The sequence below is a fragment of the Engraulis encrasicolus genome, chromosome 13, assembly GCF_034702125.1.
Source record: "Engraulis encrasicolus isolate BLACKSEA-1 chromosome 13, IST_EnEncr_1.0, whole genome shotgun sequence".
NCBI lineage: Eukaryota > Metazoa > Chordata > Actinopteri > Clupeiformes > Engraulidae > Engraulis > Engraulis encrasicolus.
Window position 1 is genome coordinate 24,542,077 of NC_085869.1, and position 16,165 is coordinate 24,558,241.

General features: G+C 43.0%; 1 protein-coding gene across 2 annotated transcripts in view; it reads right to left on the bottom strand.

Annotated features, from left to right (window-relative positions):
- The window catches only part of spopla (speckle type BTB/POZ protein like a), a 15,527-nt gene extending 6,609 nt beyond the window's left edge, over nt 1-8,918 (bottom strand). Inside the window, exons 1-6 of one of the 2 annotated variants that reach the window (XM_063213525.1) lie at nt 8,732-8,918; nt 7,331-7,469; nt 5,416-5,552; nt 4,016-4,137; nt 3,708-3,859; nt 3,277-3,404 (exon numbers count right to left, since the gene is read on the bottom strand). In XM_063213525.1, coding sequence (XP_063069595.1) covers nt 3,277-3,404; nt 3,708-3,859; nt 4,016-4,137; nt 5,416-5,493 — 480 coding nt within the window. In that variant the 5' untranslated portion in view covers nt 5,494-5,552; nt 7,331-7,469; nt 8,732-8,918. Of the gene's footprint in view, nt 1-3,276; nt 3,405-3,707; nt 3,860-4,015; nt 4,138-5,415; nt 5,553-7,330; nt 7,473-8,731 lie in introns of both variants that reach the window. The other variant, XM_063213526.1, reaches the window with a different exon arrangement.
- Nucleotides 8,919-16,165: the final 7,247 nt, after the last annotated feature.

Sequence of the window (16,165 nt, forward strand, 5' to 3'; positions counted from 1 at the left end):
CTGGTTCAGCATTATGTTTGTGTGTGAAATGACACTGTCTGCAAATCTAACAATTAAACAGAAAAATAGTTGGTACATGTTGTAGTAATCATTCAAGTGGTGAGTGCAGTCCAGCACAGCACAGTGTGTGTGAAGTGTACTGACCAGGCCGTCAAAATACCAAAACTGGATATTAGCTGTGGTATAAATCATACTAGCACTGCAGATGAGTAGTGTGTGCGTGTGTGTGTGTGTGTGTGCGTGCGCGTGTTTGTGAACAAACAAAAGTCCAAATATTGAAATAAATTCCAACCTTTGTGACTAAATTGGAAAAAAGAGAACTCTTAATTGAGAGCATTTCAAACGCTTCCTATTAGCGTCACGTAATGTTGTGTTGCACAGAAGGTGTTTTCACAAGTACTGCACTGCAAACTAGACAGAGTGGCACAGCACAGAAAAAGCCAGGGCGAGACTGGCAAACCACACAAGGCGTTAACCAGCCGACTGCTTCAATTTAATTTCATGAAGTGTCTAATTAATGAGGAAGAGGGATCTAATTTGCTTTATGAAATTGCTCATTTCTCGCAAAGCATTCCCTTTCCAAAGCAATATTCTGATAATTGAGTTACCACGACAATTCATTGACCACTTCATTAATCTTGCCCCCCCCCCCCACCCCTTTCAGCTTCCATTTTCTGTTTTTCAACCCCCTCCCCAAGTCCCTCTTGCTCAGCATCATTTCCCTCCAAAATGTCCAAACAACAAAAAGTTATCTTTTTATGGCAACAAAGAAAAAAAATTATGATCTAGAGCAGATCGTGCAACGATTTACCCATTAACCCTTCGAGGGTCTAAAAAAAAAAAAGAGTAGTCAAGGCTGTTCAAGGTAAATATGCGGAATATCTGCAGCCGGTCATAAAGATAAATACGTGAGGGATAACAGCCTATGACATGACCCGTTTCACAAAGTAAAAGGGGTATGCCACTATTTTGGGGCTTAATACAGTTGAAATCGTTGGCTGGGGTTTATAAAGGTGGTAAAGTGTCTTATTTTTCATGTGAAGCGTTGTCTTGCTTTAAGACAAGTTGTAGTAAGACAAGTAGGAGTATGTCGCTAAGCTAGTGAAAGTCAATGCATCCATGTAGCATTGCTACATGCTACACGGATCCATTGACTTTCACTAGCTTAGCGACATGCTCCCTCTTTTAACTTGTCTTAAAGCAAGACAACAGCTTACATGAAAAATAAGACACTTTACCACCTATATAAACCCTGGCCAACGATTTTAACTGTATTAAGCCCCAAAATAGTGGCATACCCCTTTAATGGCGAGGCACAGGCTTAGAGCTCCGGTGATGTGCGCTGCTTGGAGACGGAGTTGCCTTCGCTGTGACTAACTTGGTGCAACCGGTCACCTCGAAGGCTGTTAACCCGGCTTATCTGCTATTTTGCGTAGGGCATTTCTTTTATCCATTATTGTCTGTAAAGTTGTAGGAACCATGCCAACTGCACCAGAATCTAGTGAGCAAGATAGACACTTCACTATCAGACGTGTGTGATTTAGATGTGCCTAGAATCTTTGTTTGGAATGCCGAAGGTGTAATTATTTAATTTTCCATAGATTATGTGCATCAATGCTACAATGTCATCCCTTAGATAACATCAACATTCCAAACGAAGGTGCTAGCCGCGTCCAAGTTACATGTGTCCGATAGACGCTTGACCGGTTCCACGGAATTAATGGTCACCCCATCAGCCAATCAGAAAAGAGAATTCCGTTGCAAAGGCAGATAACCACAGATGTGTTTCCCGGTCTTAATAGGATAAAACTAAATGTTAGTACAGCAAGCGATAGAGATTAAAGTGCAGACACTTTTCAAACACAAGCACAACGCTTAACACTTGGGGCAGCGGTGGCCTAGTGGTTTGAGAGTTGGTCTTTCAATCTAGGGGTTGCCGGTTCGAATCCCACCTGACCTCTCCCTACAGACATCTGTACATCTACATCCATGGCTGAAGTGCCTTTGAGCAAGGCACCTAACCCCACATTGCTCCAGGGACTGTAACCAATACCCTGAGAAATAATAGTTGCAAGTCGCTTTGAATAAATGAAAGCGTCAGCTAAATGCAATGTAATGTAACACTTGAACTTTAACCCATCAGTGTGCAGCTTTGATCCCTTAAGACAGACATAGAGCTCTCTCCTTAACCCCTCATCAGAGCTGGAGGAGCACGGCCTCCTCTCTCTCTACTCCCTCAGTAGCCTCGTCCGTCGCCTCTGCACTGCTAGTGCTTAGCAGGCTGGATTAGCAGGAGAGGCCAGGCAGCCACACAAACAAGTGTCACCATTCTTCAAGCTGCCTTGTTTTTGAATTGCCACTTCAGCTTTAAAGGCTTAATATCAAGCAAGTGCACACACACAAGCACACACACACACACACACACACACAAGCAAGCATACAGACAAGCACGCACGCACGCACGCACTCGTACGGAAGCGCGCACGAATGCTTGCACACACAAACAAACACACACATTTCTGTCTGATGAGGACGGATTCTCGTTCCCACATGACAACCTGTGTAACAGAAACGGCCCACTCGCTCACCTCACCCTTACAACATAAAACCATGTCAGGGAAGCGACTTCACACAGGCAGCTGTCTGTCACATCCTGAACCCTGTTTGAGTGACGTGCGCTTATGATACGAGAGAGAGAGAGACAGAGCGAGACAGAGAGAGCGAGCACGCGAGACAGAGCGAGACAGAGAGAGCGAGCACGCGAGAGAGAGCGAGCACGCGCGCGCGAGAGAGAGAGAGAGAGAGAGAGAGAGAGAGAGAGAGAGAGAGAGAGAGAGAGAGCGAGACAGAGAGAGCGAGCACGCGAGAGAGAGAGAGAGAGCGAGAGGGAGAGAGCGAGACAGAGAGAGCGAGGGAGAGAGCGAGACAGAGAGAGCGAGCACGCGAGAGAGAGAGAGCGAGAGCGAGAGAGCAAGCGAGCGAGAGAGAGAGCGAGAGAGAGAGAGGACAGACAGACAGGAAGGAGGCTCACTGTGCCATTCAGCACATCGCACCCAAAAACTGTGTGCCAGCTTGTCGACACTTGGCATTGGATGGAGCAGTGCCTGCTTTAATACCTCGCTTAAAATTGTGTAGGTGTGTGGGAGTCACCGAGGCTCTGTGTGTGGGTGTTTGTGCGTGTGTGTGTGACTGTGTGTGTGTGTGTGTGTGTGTGTGTGAGAGAGACACTCGCTCTGAGACTTGCTCTGAGCCCTGCTTCAACATCTGCAGCATTACCTCGCAGAAGAGCGTGAGCTTGTCGTCCGGTAGAAGTCCGTTTGCTTCGTCGAGCAGAAAATCTCTCCTAATAAATTTTTTGAAACCCCAGTCTTTTCCTTGGACGAATCGATATGCTCTTTGGCTTTCTGCAGTGCGAGGAGAAATTTTTATTTGATACAACAAAAAAAGAAAGAAAGACATACATCTCTTATCATCATCATCATGTGACATCAAAAGGTTAACCAAAGGCAAGGCAAACCCAAAACAGTCCACCCTTGAGCAACTATCCCAAAGAGCAACTTTCTCCACTCTCAACAAGCATACCAAATATCAGAAATAGCAACACTGCCAAGCCAGAATAAAGACACATATAGGTCACAGTTCACACACAGAGACACACGCACACGCACACGCACACACACACAGAGAAAACGTGGGAAAAAGCTTACCCATTGCTTTAGTTTCTTCCCTCTTTGCGTTCAGTAAGGAAAATTTGAACTTTGCTCTTACTTCACTTTTTGGACAACTAACAAGGAGTAAATACAAAGATAAGTAATCTTTGCTTTCATCATCAAGTCCCTTGGGATTGACTCGCAGGCACCTGGCGAGCAAACACAAGACACAGACAGAGTGTACGTTATTTACAGAAAATGCAGCAATTTTTAAGGGTAAAAAAAAAAATAAAGCTTTGCAATTGCCCAACAGCAATATAATTAACGCATTAAGATGCCGAAATATAGAAATAGGTTTTACCTACCATTTCATTTTGTCATTGGGACCTGAGGAAAAGGTTGAACTTTTTAAAACTTCGCCCATTTCCTCTCTGCAAAAACTGAAGTTGTTTATGGTCCACATGTAGGAAAACTTCACTACTTTAACCTGAAACAAAAAAACAAAACAAAGGCATGATTATATAAAACCTCTATGAGATTTGGCAATACAACAGTAATTTATGTCATGGGCAAACTGATTTCAATGCGGTTGTTTTGTGTATTAACAACATTGCCAGTTATTTTTCCCACAGTGCAAACAATGACAAACTCTGGATTCACTTTCATATCTGAAATGCTTGAAAAAAAAAGCAATAAAAAACCCATCCCTGTCTTAACAATACAAAAAAAGAACCATGAATAAAACCCATTATACATTTACTGGCCTTACTCAAGGGAACCAAATAGACAGTACTCTGGTAAACAGTGAATGCGTTTATATGCAGTTCTGCATCCCGAATATGAGGCTTATCCTGGCTATGATCAAATTCTGGATAAGGTACGAGATATGAGTACAGAGTGTCATATCTCAGTCTACATTCTTGGCCGTTATAGAATTCTATTCAAATGCATGTAGCCTGGATATGCCTTGGTATCCGGGATAAGATGTTTCCAAGCGTCAATATCCCAATTCATTTTGGAATACTCCACCTAGCATATCCTGATTTCTCAAAGTCACAAATAATGGCTTATCCAGGGTACTTAAATCAGGATGATATCCGGGATACTGAACTGCATATAAACGCATTCAGTATCTTCCCCCTATATTTAGAAATCTTGTGAACTTCGAGACCTAACATATGATATTCAGGAGTCAGTCAGACAACACTTGGGTGGTACAGTCGAAAAACTTTAAACGTTAAAACGTCTCACAAACTCAAGAACATGGTAGCAATACAGAGTATGTCCAACAAGCATGTTCAAACTGCCAACCTCAGGTTTCCTGCCGACTTCGGGGACCTCTAAAAAAATCTACCATCATAAGCAAACAGTCAACAGAACACTGCACATCCTCCGACTTAAAGCAACAGATCGCTTAGCTGTGCAGTGATCCCGTGTGACCACAGCCAGGTGTGAAGAAATGAGAAATGGACTGCAGGACGGGATAGGGCGGTGGTTCCCAAACTGGGGGTCGGGCCCCCTGTGGGGGTCGCGGAGGTACTGAAGGAGGGTCAAATGGGACTATGGGTAATAGATGTGTTTACCGTCCTGTAGATTTCTAGCAATATTAGCGGACAAACAATGAATGGAAAATCTAGCAACGTATCAAACGAAAATATTCTGAGGGCCAAAAGGGGGTCCCCACTGAAAAAGTTTGGGAACCACTGGGGGGTAGGGGATGGTGTTGGCGGCTTTTTTTTTTCGAGGGTGGGGTGCGTTCCCGTACCTGGGTATAACACCAGCTCTCTGCCACAGGCCCAACGGACATCTCCCCCGGAGGAGGGGGTGTGGGGACCCGTGACATGGCCAGCTTAGCCCCTTCCACAAGAAGCGCTGACGTCCCTTTAGCTTTCACCACTTAACCTTGGAGGAAGAGGGGGAAGAGGAGGAGAGGCAGAGAGGGGGAAGAAGAAGAAGCAGAGTTAGCAAAAAAGATGTCTGAAAACTCTAAATGGATAGAGACATGACTTCTACAACATAATATTTCCACTACATGTTGAATACTTCTGTACAAATCGGTATATCTATTGATTGTTTTGTAACATCAAATCAGGAGTGTCACTAAAATTACAGCCAGTCCAGGGTAGGCAACATTTACTAAAGCTTTTATTGTGCTTGACTCATCTAAAAAAACAAACACAAATCTGGCCCAGCTAGACTAAACCCATGTCAGAGATTCTTTAAGTATATAGAGATATGCCAACATAATAGGTTTCTATGGGCACCTAACGTGACCAGGTTCCGGTCTGCCTAAAGGGGCGCGTCATAATGCTCCTAGCATTGAATAGAACAGTCCTTAGGTCTGCCTTGGTCTGCCTAAAGGGGAATTTCCCCCCCAATAATAGAACCCGGAAACAATGGGCCAATGGAACCTCTCTCTCTCTACTCTCTCTGCCCATGTTGTCCTGAAAGTCCAGTAACATCCCTGAACCAAATCCAAAAAAATCAAAGTGTTTCAGTATTTCAATGCAAAACCCCTTTTTCAAAGTGACAACACGACGCCTGATCTCCCAAACACAGTAAGGTCAAATAACTCATCAGAGGCACTTTGGACAATAGAGCCCTACATCACAGAGCAACCTACAGGAAGCATAAAAATATCACATCCTCTTGTTGGTTATCCACTCCAAGAGTCTAGGAGTGTGTTTTAATATGCGACCTTGCCTCCTCCACTTGCGCTTGTCTCCTCGTCCCGCCTCCTGGCCCCTCCTCCGTGGAGAAAACGATAAAGTTTCCCAGCTGTCAGCCTAGCCACAACAACTTTTGAGGGACTGTTTTTCATTCACCATCCCAATTGCAAATGAGAAAAAGACTCTACAATTGAGCTTTTGGAAGATATTGAAATATAATGCTGTTGTCAGTGATGTCATCATGACGAGAAGCAAGTGGAGGAAGCAAGTGGAGGAGGCAAGGTCGCATAATGCAACGCACTCTAGGCCTATACTAAGAAGTTGGTTCAGGAGTAAACAAGGTGAAGTTAAGCGATAAATCATCCAATAGCAGAGCCTGGAGTCTTAACTTTCCAAAAAAATTAGGACTCCTCCAGGCTCCTCTTTTAGATGATTTGCATCTAAACTTAACTTGGTTTTACTCCTGAACCAGCTCCTTAGTATATGCCCCAGAAATAACAAAGGCAGGTGAGTTATCCAACCTGGCAGCACTGGCGATGTAGGGTTTGAAAGCCCAACACGATCTGTAGCCAATGTACGTCTTTTTTGTTAGGGTTCTGCCCCAGACTGCATGTTTTGGTTTACACTGATGATATGTTCAAACAGGCCTTTTGCTGGCCCAGATGAGTTTTCTGTTGACCTAGACAAGAATGTGCCGTTTTTCGACTACACCCTAGCTCCGACCCCTTTAACTCATTTACTTTGGTACCACAAACATCCTGTTCTAACTATAGTGCGGTTTTACATTTTAAGAGTAGACTATGACTGAATTATTGAGCTTCAACATGATGTGCTCGCTTTCCACAACAAACAGTTAAGACGTCACACAAAACACCACACTCAAAAACATCACTAAAACTCAGGAATGAGATGTGATGTTTTAAATGTGTTCTGTCACACACACACACACACACACACACACACGCACACGCACACGCGCACGCGCACGCGCACACGCACGCACGCACTTACCAAGCTCTGAATGCGATCTCTCATGCTACGATTGATTCCAAACACACATCTTGGTAATTTGTGAAGTGGAAAAGCAGACAGTGGGAATGGGAGTTGTGGTTTTCCGCTCACAGCATGTCTCGGCTGGTTAAGTCCAATTCTGCTGTTCAAGACAGAATGTTTACTGTTACAGACATGTGCTTAAAACATTCCTGTCTAACCAACTATTCAATCATTAGGTAAAAAACCCCTCGTTGTAACACAACTAATCTCTCTGCAACTTGTTGTACAGCTGCTGACGCATCATTGAAGTGGACCGTTGTACTAGACAGCCATCAGAAAGGCTTGGTAGCCTACTAGACTTGGTGTTGTGAATTATTAGCTTTTGGTGGCTGGTTGGTTTGCAACTGTATACAACAGAACTTGCATATGAGTAGCCTATTCGTTTGCACAGATGAGAAACATAACAACATATGGCATATGGCGTACAGACGCTTAGGAAATGTTACTGCTACGATGTAGAATGTAGACAAACACATAGATTCTCAGAGAAACGCGTCGCCATCTCCCCTGTATATTGATGCAGTTTGTTTTGTTTGAACTGCATGATCTTTAACCTGAGTTTATGTCAATGCAATCGCCTCAAAACAATTCAGAATGTCTAATGCAAATATGCTGGCTGTCGTTACTTAGGCAGATAAAACCAAGTTAAAAATGGCCATGGATTCTAGATGATTATTATTTATTTTGTGCGCGAACCTTTGATGAGGCATAGCATGCGAGAAAGACGAAAACAGCACGCGTACTTAAGTTGGTCGATCAGTGCTACTAGTTTTTACAAATATTGGCTAGCAGCAGGCTAGTACATGATCACAAAACAAAATAGCTCAGCTAGCAGGACAATGTTAGCTTACTTGATCGCTAGCGAGCTACATTTTGTTAGCCAACTAATCAGTTAATCAGCTTACTTGATGTTTCCTGAACATCACCGCTGTCAGTCATTACAATGAAAACAGAAATGCTTCTAGTCTGTCGTGCAAGGTCTACTGTGCATTTATAATGCGAATGTTGTCAAAAGACAATTCATCGATGGCCAAACAAGCCAGCTTGCCAGAAAACGTCACAGCAGCGGCTTAGGTCGGCTAGCCGTGGCTGGGCCCAATGGTGCAAAAGCTGTTTGCTACCCAGCGGTTTTCAGACAAAGGTGCATCCGACGTTTCGAACGAGCCATGTGCTAATAGCGATAAGGGAAAGAATATATCGAGGAAAATACAACAGCCAGGTAAGCTGCATTTTAAAGCACAATTTAACAGCTTCTCCGGTTTCTTACGAGATTTAACATTATAAGGCAAAGCAGACTCGCTAACGCACATGCATACCACAGCTACCTAGCTTGAAAATTAATTGAGTTTGCTCACAAACCTTGATCTCCCATCCTTTGTCTAAAAGAGTATGACAAGTGATTATTTGTATGATCCTCTGAATACTGTGTGGTTGAGTAAAAGTTGGGTGTTTTATATGCGCATTAATAAATCTCTTCCTTCACTGCTCCCAAGCTAGCTAGCGGCTACTTTACTATATAGGGCCATAGAACTGTAAGCAGACTACTTTACTCGTACGCACGCGCAGTGATGGGAAATCCTAACTTCCTGATTTCAACGTCAAGTTGCAAGCATGAGCATCAGTTTGGGTTTATTAGGGGCCAAGCAGCGAAGCTGGCGAAGGCCCCTATAGAGTTAGTAGGTTTTCTTCATTGTTATTATTATTATCTAGTCACCATTCTTCTCCGACTGTAAGTCTATGGCAGCCCATAGAACCGTAGGTAGGAAAATGCTGTAAATTGGCACACACATTAGGGACAGTCTCAGCATTACCCACAGCGATTTATAGGTCCCCAGTCCCAACGCTCTAGCGCCACCAGCAGGTCAAAGTTGCAGGTACATTTCTGCTTGTAACTTTTGAACCGCTTGGCCAATTTTCATAAACTTGGTATCACTGGAATCCTTGGGCCAAGACAAATCCAACGCACCCTATGACGTCATTTTCCGCCAGGATAGTTTTTCCGCCATTTTGAATTTTGTGAAATTCAATAAAAATGCTACTACTCCCACAATTTTCGACCAATTCACCCGAAACTCGATATATAGTATCTCGGGACTGAGCTACACATGGGGTCTCATTCCAGGAATATTGGATATCTTTTATCGTTTAGCCGTGACAGCCAATCAAAATTGTTGTAAAAGTGGCGAAACAGGAAGTGAGGTCATATCTCAGCAACCGTTTGTCAAACTAGGCTGGGTTTTTGTACACACATAGTAGTCCATCCCAGGACCTACCACAACAAAAATCATATCCCCAGCTCAAACTCTGTAGCGCCACCAGCAGGTCAAAATTTTAGCTACATTTTTGCCTGTAGCTTTTGAACTGTACTCCCAATTTTCAAAATATTGGTACACAGGTCATCCTCACACCATGTTGCACCCAGGTATGGATTTTCGTAACGATTGAAAAAACTATCAGCTCACAGCAGCCATTCAAAATTGTGGAAAGAATGGAGGGATTTTTTCTCATCTCTCTGTCTCCTCTGCTCCCCTTGCGCATTTACTGACACCATTCTCGGCAGGGGGTCAAGCCCCACTGCCCCAGCCCCTGCACCCCCCCCCCCCCCCCCCCCCCCCTCACACACACACAGACAGACAGAGGGAGAGGGAGAGGGAGGGGGGAGAGGGAGAGGGAGAGGTAGAGGGAGAGGGAGAGGGACAGAGAGGGAAGAAGGGAGGGAGGGAGGGAGAGGGAGGGGGGAGAGGAAAGAATTTTGAACACCTCTTGTTGTTTGCCGGTGACAGCCAATCAAAATTGTCATAAAGGTGGCAAAACAGGAAGTGAGGTCATATCTCAGCAACCGTTAGTCAATTTCTGTTAGGATTTTTTGCACACATTCTAGACCATTCCATGACCTCCCACAAAAAAATCCAGAACCCAAGCTCTCTAGCGCCACCAACAGGTAACAGGAAGTGAGCTCATATCTCGACAGCTCTTCAACGGATTCAAACTAAACTTGGTTTACGTGATCACACTCTCACCCAAGGAATGCACACCAACATTGGCGAGATTTGGACCAAAGGGGGCGCTGCAGTTCCTTCTGTTGCCGTGGCGGCTTTGGCAAGTTTACTGCTTGGCCCCGCATTGCTGCTTGCAGCTATATTTGATGTTTTATTATCAGTGGAACTGTCATCAAACCCCACGTTGTTTTGTGATCATTGTTGTTGACAGGTAAGCTACATCAAGAAAGGACAGCATTCAAAGTGTCCATGCCACCCCCCCTCGTGTATTAATAATCTCAGACTCATTACAAAACCCATGTGATTATATACGTTTTTTTTCTTGAGTAAATAGGCTATCAAAACAGTGAAGGCCTATAGAACATGTAGAAAAACATCAAGTTGGGGACAAACATTGAACAAGGACCCTTTTAAATAAAATGATGTCCGCAGGGGTCCTAAAAAATAAAAAAAATAAACACAACACATGCAAGATGCAACATACATAGGCCTAGGCTATTTCACATGCACATCTGATATGGTGCAAGATGCAAAATCTGTAAGTTATAGCCTAGAAAATTAGTTAAAAAAAAAGGTGAAGCATTTTGGCATGCGTGCCAAGGCCATACGCAGGGAACCATCTACTTCCCCAATTATAGGCTTTATTTGACGAGGACACAGTCAACAAGGACAGGTTCGAGACACTCAGGCAGAGAAATGTTCACATTGATCGTTATTTATTCTTCACACCTGTTGATTCTGTTGTACAATATAGCCCACAAGGCTGCAGGGAGTGGTACAATAGTAATTGTCCATTGTGGAGAACCAATATGCCTACATTGAGTAGAGTAGAGTACACTCGCCTCCAAAAGAGTTGTCGCCTACCCATCTGTTTGGAATAACAGCTAATAACCTGACTTTCAATTAATCACTTGGCTTCAGAAGTCACTCATATGAAAGCTACAACCCTCTCGAATGAAAATGTATGTACAAAAATAAATTTCATGCACCAAAGAAAGATTGACCCTTTAATGAACACAGACAGGGCAGATTTTGACAAGACAAAAGTTTTGTCCCCTATTGAACATAATGTGAAAATGAGCAGATAAGTCACTTCAAAACACTTCAAATACGCAGATTGGGTGTCATACTTAATCACTGAATCACTCTCACCTCTCCAGAAAATCGAATTTGGCCTTAGGTGTATGTTTAGGGTCATTGTAATCATGGAAAGCAACACAATGAAAATCAATGGAGTTCAATGAGAGATGGTGACATATTCGCTATTCGTAGAGCAATACATGTTTAACTTCATGATTTAATCAATGATAAAAGCCCTCAAACACCTGAGGCATGCATGCAGCTCCTCATAAGAGCTGTATCTGTACCATGTTTCCCTTTATGCACCATTTCTCTTTTTTCATATTCTTCATCTCCAACACCATATAGTTTTGATGCCATCAGTTCTAAAATGGTTGATCTTGGGATCTTGACTTCTGAGTATGAGTCCCATTAGCCTTCATTTTTGTCAGAATTAGGCCTGACATACTCTTGGCTGGCTTTTTTGAGACAGGACAGTGGGAGAGACTTCTTTGGTGTTAAAGGTGAAGAATTTGGAAAAAAATACATGGTGCCTAAAGTCAAACATGGGAGGGATACAGCTCTTATGTGGAGCTGCATGCATGCTGCTGGTGTGTGAGGGCTTTTATCATTGATTACATCATGAAGTTAAAAATGTATTGTTCTACGAATAGCAAATATGTCACCATCTCCCATTGAACTCCATTGATTTTCATTGTGTTGCTTTCCATGATTACAATGACCCTAAACATACACCTAAGGCCAAAGTTGATTTTCTGGAGAGGTGTGAGTGAATCAGTGATTAAGTATGATACCCGATCTGCGTATTTGAAGTGTTTTGAAGTGACTTGTCTGCTCATTTTCACATTATGTTCGATAGGCGACAAAACTATTGTCTTGTCAAAATCTGCCCTGTCTGTGTTCATTAAAGGGTCAATCTTTCTTTGGTGCATGAAATTTATTTTTGTAAATACATGTTCATTCGAGAGGGTTGTAGCTTTCATATGAGTGACTTCTGAAGCCAAGTGATTAAGTAAGGGTTAACGTTCGGCGAGAAGGTCGCTACCGTGGAATAGCAGCACGACAGAGAGAATCTTTAGACCCCGACGCGGAGCGGAGGGGTCTTGTTCTCTCTGAAGTGCTGCTATTCCACAAAGCGACCGACTCGCCGAAAGTTAACCCGCTTATTATATGGATATACTTAAATGATTCACACATGCGGGGTCATTTCTTTAGACCTATTTAATGTTAAGATTGTTGCTGCGCAAAACAAAACAGTGCCGTAATTGAAGTTATTATATGGTTGTGACGTCATCTGTCGAATGCTCCATTCATTTCAACGGGGCTCCCCAACGTTCGGACGTCTGTTATTTTTCGATAACGGACGGGTTGGTCTATAACAGACCGCTGTCAATGGCAACAAGACTTTTCACTGCTAAAGCGACTTTTCATCAAGACTCTAATCAGCTGCTGTGATAGACAGCACCCGTTGTCCTGGCTACCGCTGTCAATGGCAACAAGACGTTCACTGCTAAAGCCACTGGCTTGTATACAAGTCAGTGGCTAAAGCGAATGTTTCATATCACTCCGCAGGGGGTCCGGTCTTTTGTCACTCTAATCAGCTGCTGTGATAGACAACACCTGTTGTCCTGGCTAGCCTACCTAGCTGTTGCCTAGCGGTGTTCCACAACGGCACTGTTTTGTTTTGCGCAGCAACAATCTTAACATTAAATAGGTCTAAAGAAATGTCCCCGCATGTGTGAATCATTTAAGTATATCCATATAATAAGCGGGTTAACTTTCGGCGAGTCGGTCGCTTTGTGGAATAGCAGCACTTCAGAGAGAACAAGACCCCTCCGCTCCGCGTCGGGGTCTAAAGATTCTCTCTGTCGTGCTGCTATTCCACGGTAGCGACCTTCTCGCCGAACGTTAACCCTTACTTAGGTTATTAGCTGTTATTCCAAACAGATGGGTAGGCGACAACTCTTTTGGAGGCGAGTGTAGAGTAGGCCTACTTTTATTACTCAGGAGGGAAATTAAGGTGTCTGACAGCTTATACACAAAAACACATTATTGCACATTGAAGTAAACATGTAGGCCTAAATCAATCAATCAATCAATCAATCAATCAATCAATCAATCAATCAATCAAAATGACACTTTATCACACATAATCGTCATTCAATGTGCTAAAGAGCTAAGAAACAAGAAGAAAAAGAATCCATGTTGTGTAGATAGAATATAATCAACTAACTAGCCTGTTACCAAAGGTAGATGAGAATAAAGCTGTTTTTAATTTCTTTTTAAAACAAGATACTGTTGGGGCAGTTCTCATTTGGACAGGAAGTTGATTCCAGCATTTTGCAGCATAATGACTAAATGCCATTTCACCCTGTCTAGACTTGACCCTATAGGCCCAATCAGGAGATTCTGAAGACCTAAGACATCTATTAGGGTGATGCTGCTCAAGCATATTCACAATATAGGCCTACTTATGGCTGAAGCCATTAAGTGATATATAAACTATAAGAAGAGTTTTAAACTCAATTCTAAATGTCACTGATAGCCAGTGCAATGACCTAAGTACAGGAGTGATGTGGTCTCTTTTCTTTGTTTTAGTTAGGATTAGGGATGCAAACGATTAATCGATTAATAAACTTTAATCGATCAATGCATTAATCGATTAAAAAACATTAATCACAATTAATCGACAATTCAACTGACAAGAGACCCAAGTGAAATGGGCATGTGAAGAGTGTGTGTGAAGAGGGATATGAATAGTGGGAATATTTAAATCACCTTTTGGATTAAAAGATTGAAATAGAATTAATTTAAATGTGGTATTTTATCTCAATTTTTAATAAAAAAAATTAGATTTAGTAGTTTTTTCCGAGAAACATTGAGATTTCGGGGGGGAAAACGCAGCTTGTTAATTAATCGTAAGTCGATCGATAAGACTATCAAGTATCAACTAATGATTCATGAATTAATCGATAATTTGCATCCCTAGTTAGGATTCTTGCTGCACCTGCCTGAGTGACCTTTTGGGGACACCTATAAGTAGGGTATTGCAGTAGTCAAGTCCACAGGTAATAAAAGCTTGGATTAACTTCTCCAGATCCATCACATTTCAATCAGATTGAACACCATGTTGTACTAGCCATACACATGTTCACACTTGCACAGCAACATAGGCCTACTGCATGGACTGTCAGACAGGCCAGCCAACCTCCCTCCCAAAGCCTCATACATTATCGGTATGCTGAGCTGTAGCGGACTGGTCCTTTAGCTCACTGGTATCATGCTGTGCCTCCCAGGCCAAACTGGAGAGTTGACTGGTAGGTGGTGAGTTCGGATCCAGAGTGGTGGACTGTGCAGGGACACCTCAGTTACACAGACTCATACAAGATGGAAGCTCAAGGGGAAGTGATAGGCTTTCCAAGAGTAAAGTCAGAGAGAGAATAGAGAGATAGAGGTTCCATTGGCCCATTGTTTCCGGGTTCTATTATTGCAAGGGGGAGGGGGGGATCTCCCTTTAGGCAGACCTAGGCAGACCTAAGGACTGTTCTATTCAATGCTAGGAGCATTATGACACGCCCCTTTAGGCAGACCGGAACCTGGTCATGTTAGGTGCCCATAGCAACCTATTACATTGGCATATCTCTATATACTTAAAGAATCTCTGATAAAGTGGATGCACAGATACCATTCTTTTGAAAACCGATACGAGCATGACTACATTCATTTCTGGACTTGCCGATACCGGGTAGCCTACCGATACAGATACTTTTACCCCCAACATGCCATGAAAATAAATACAGGGTTTTTTTTCTGAACCGGGAAATAAGGGCTGTGTGCCCACATACATTTGCCGATTGAACCTCCACAAGTCACACTGAAAACACACACACACACACACACACACACACACACACACACACACACACACACACACACACACACACACACACACACACACACACACACACACACTATACACACACACAGACACACACACACACACACACACACACACATACACACACACACAAACATACACACACACAAGCATTGGTTCTAGCAGGTCATGGTTTTCACTTTGAATCAAACAGAGTAACACTTCTTCCATGCTGCTGTGCCTTCTTTCATGTAATAGCAGTATCGGTCTCTGGTATCGGCAAGTGTTTGGCAAGTATGAGTGTAATGTGCAAGTATCGGTAGCGATACCAGTATCAGTACCGCAGCATCCTTTCTGGTTTATTTTTATATACAGAGTTATATCTTACAATACAGCTTGCAGTGAAAAGAGTCTGGTTAACTCTGTATAACACATATGCAGACTCTGCTGTAAATAAATAGTGTAACATGTAAACTCTTGTTAATTGTCCATAGGCAAACCTTGGTGTTCAACCGTATCTCACTCATTTCGTGAAGTATTCACGAAAAAAATAGATTAATTTTCGTGGTGCATTCACGTTATTGCCCGCCTTTCGTAAAGTCTTCACGAAAATAATAGATTCATTTTCGTGGTGCATTCACGTTATTGCCCGCCTTTCGTAAAGTCTTCACGAAAATAATAGATTAATTAGATAGCTCTGTGATGACCGGTAGGGTAGGCCTACTCCTTGGTAGGTGGAGGTACTCCAGATGAGACGACACGATAATATGATGGTGGCAACTCCTCAGTCTCCACTGTTCACTGCGTTGATGCATTTTCTCCACCTGCTATCCACAG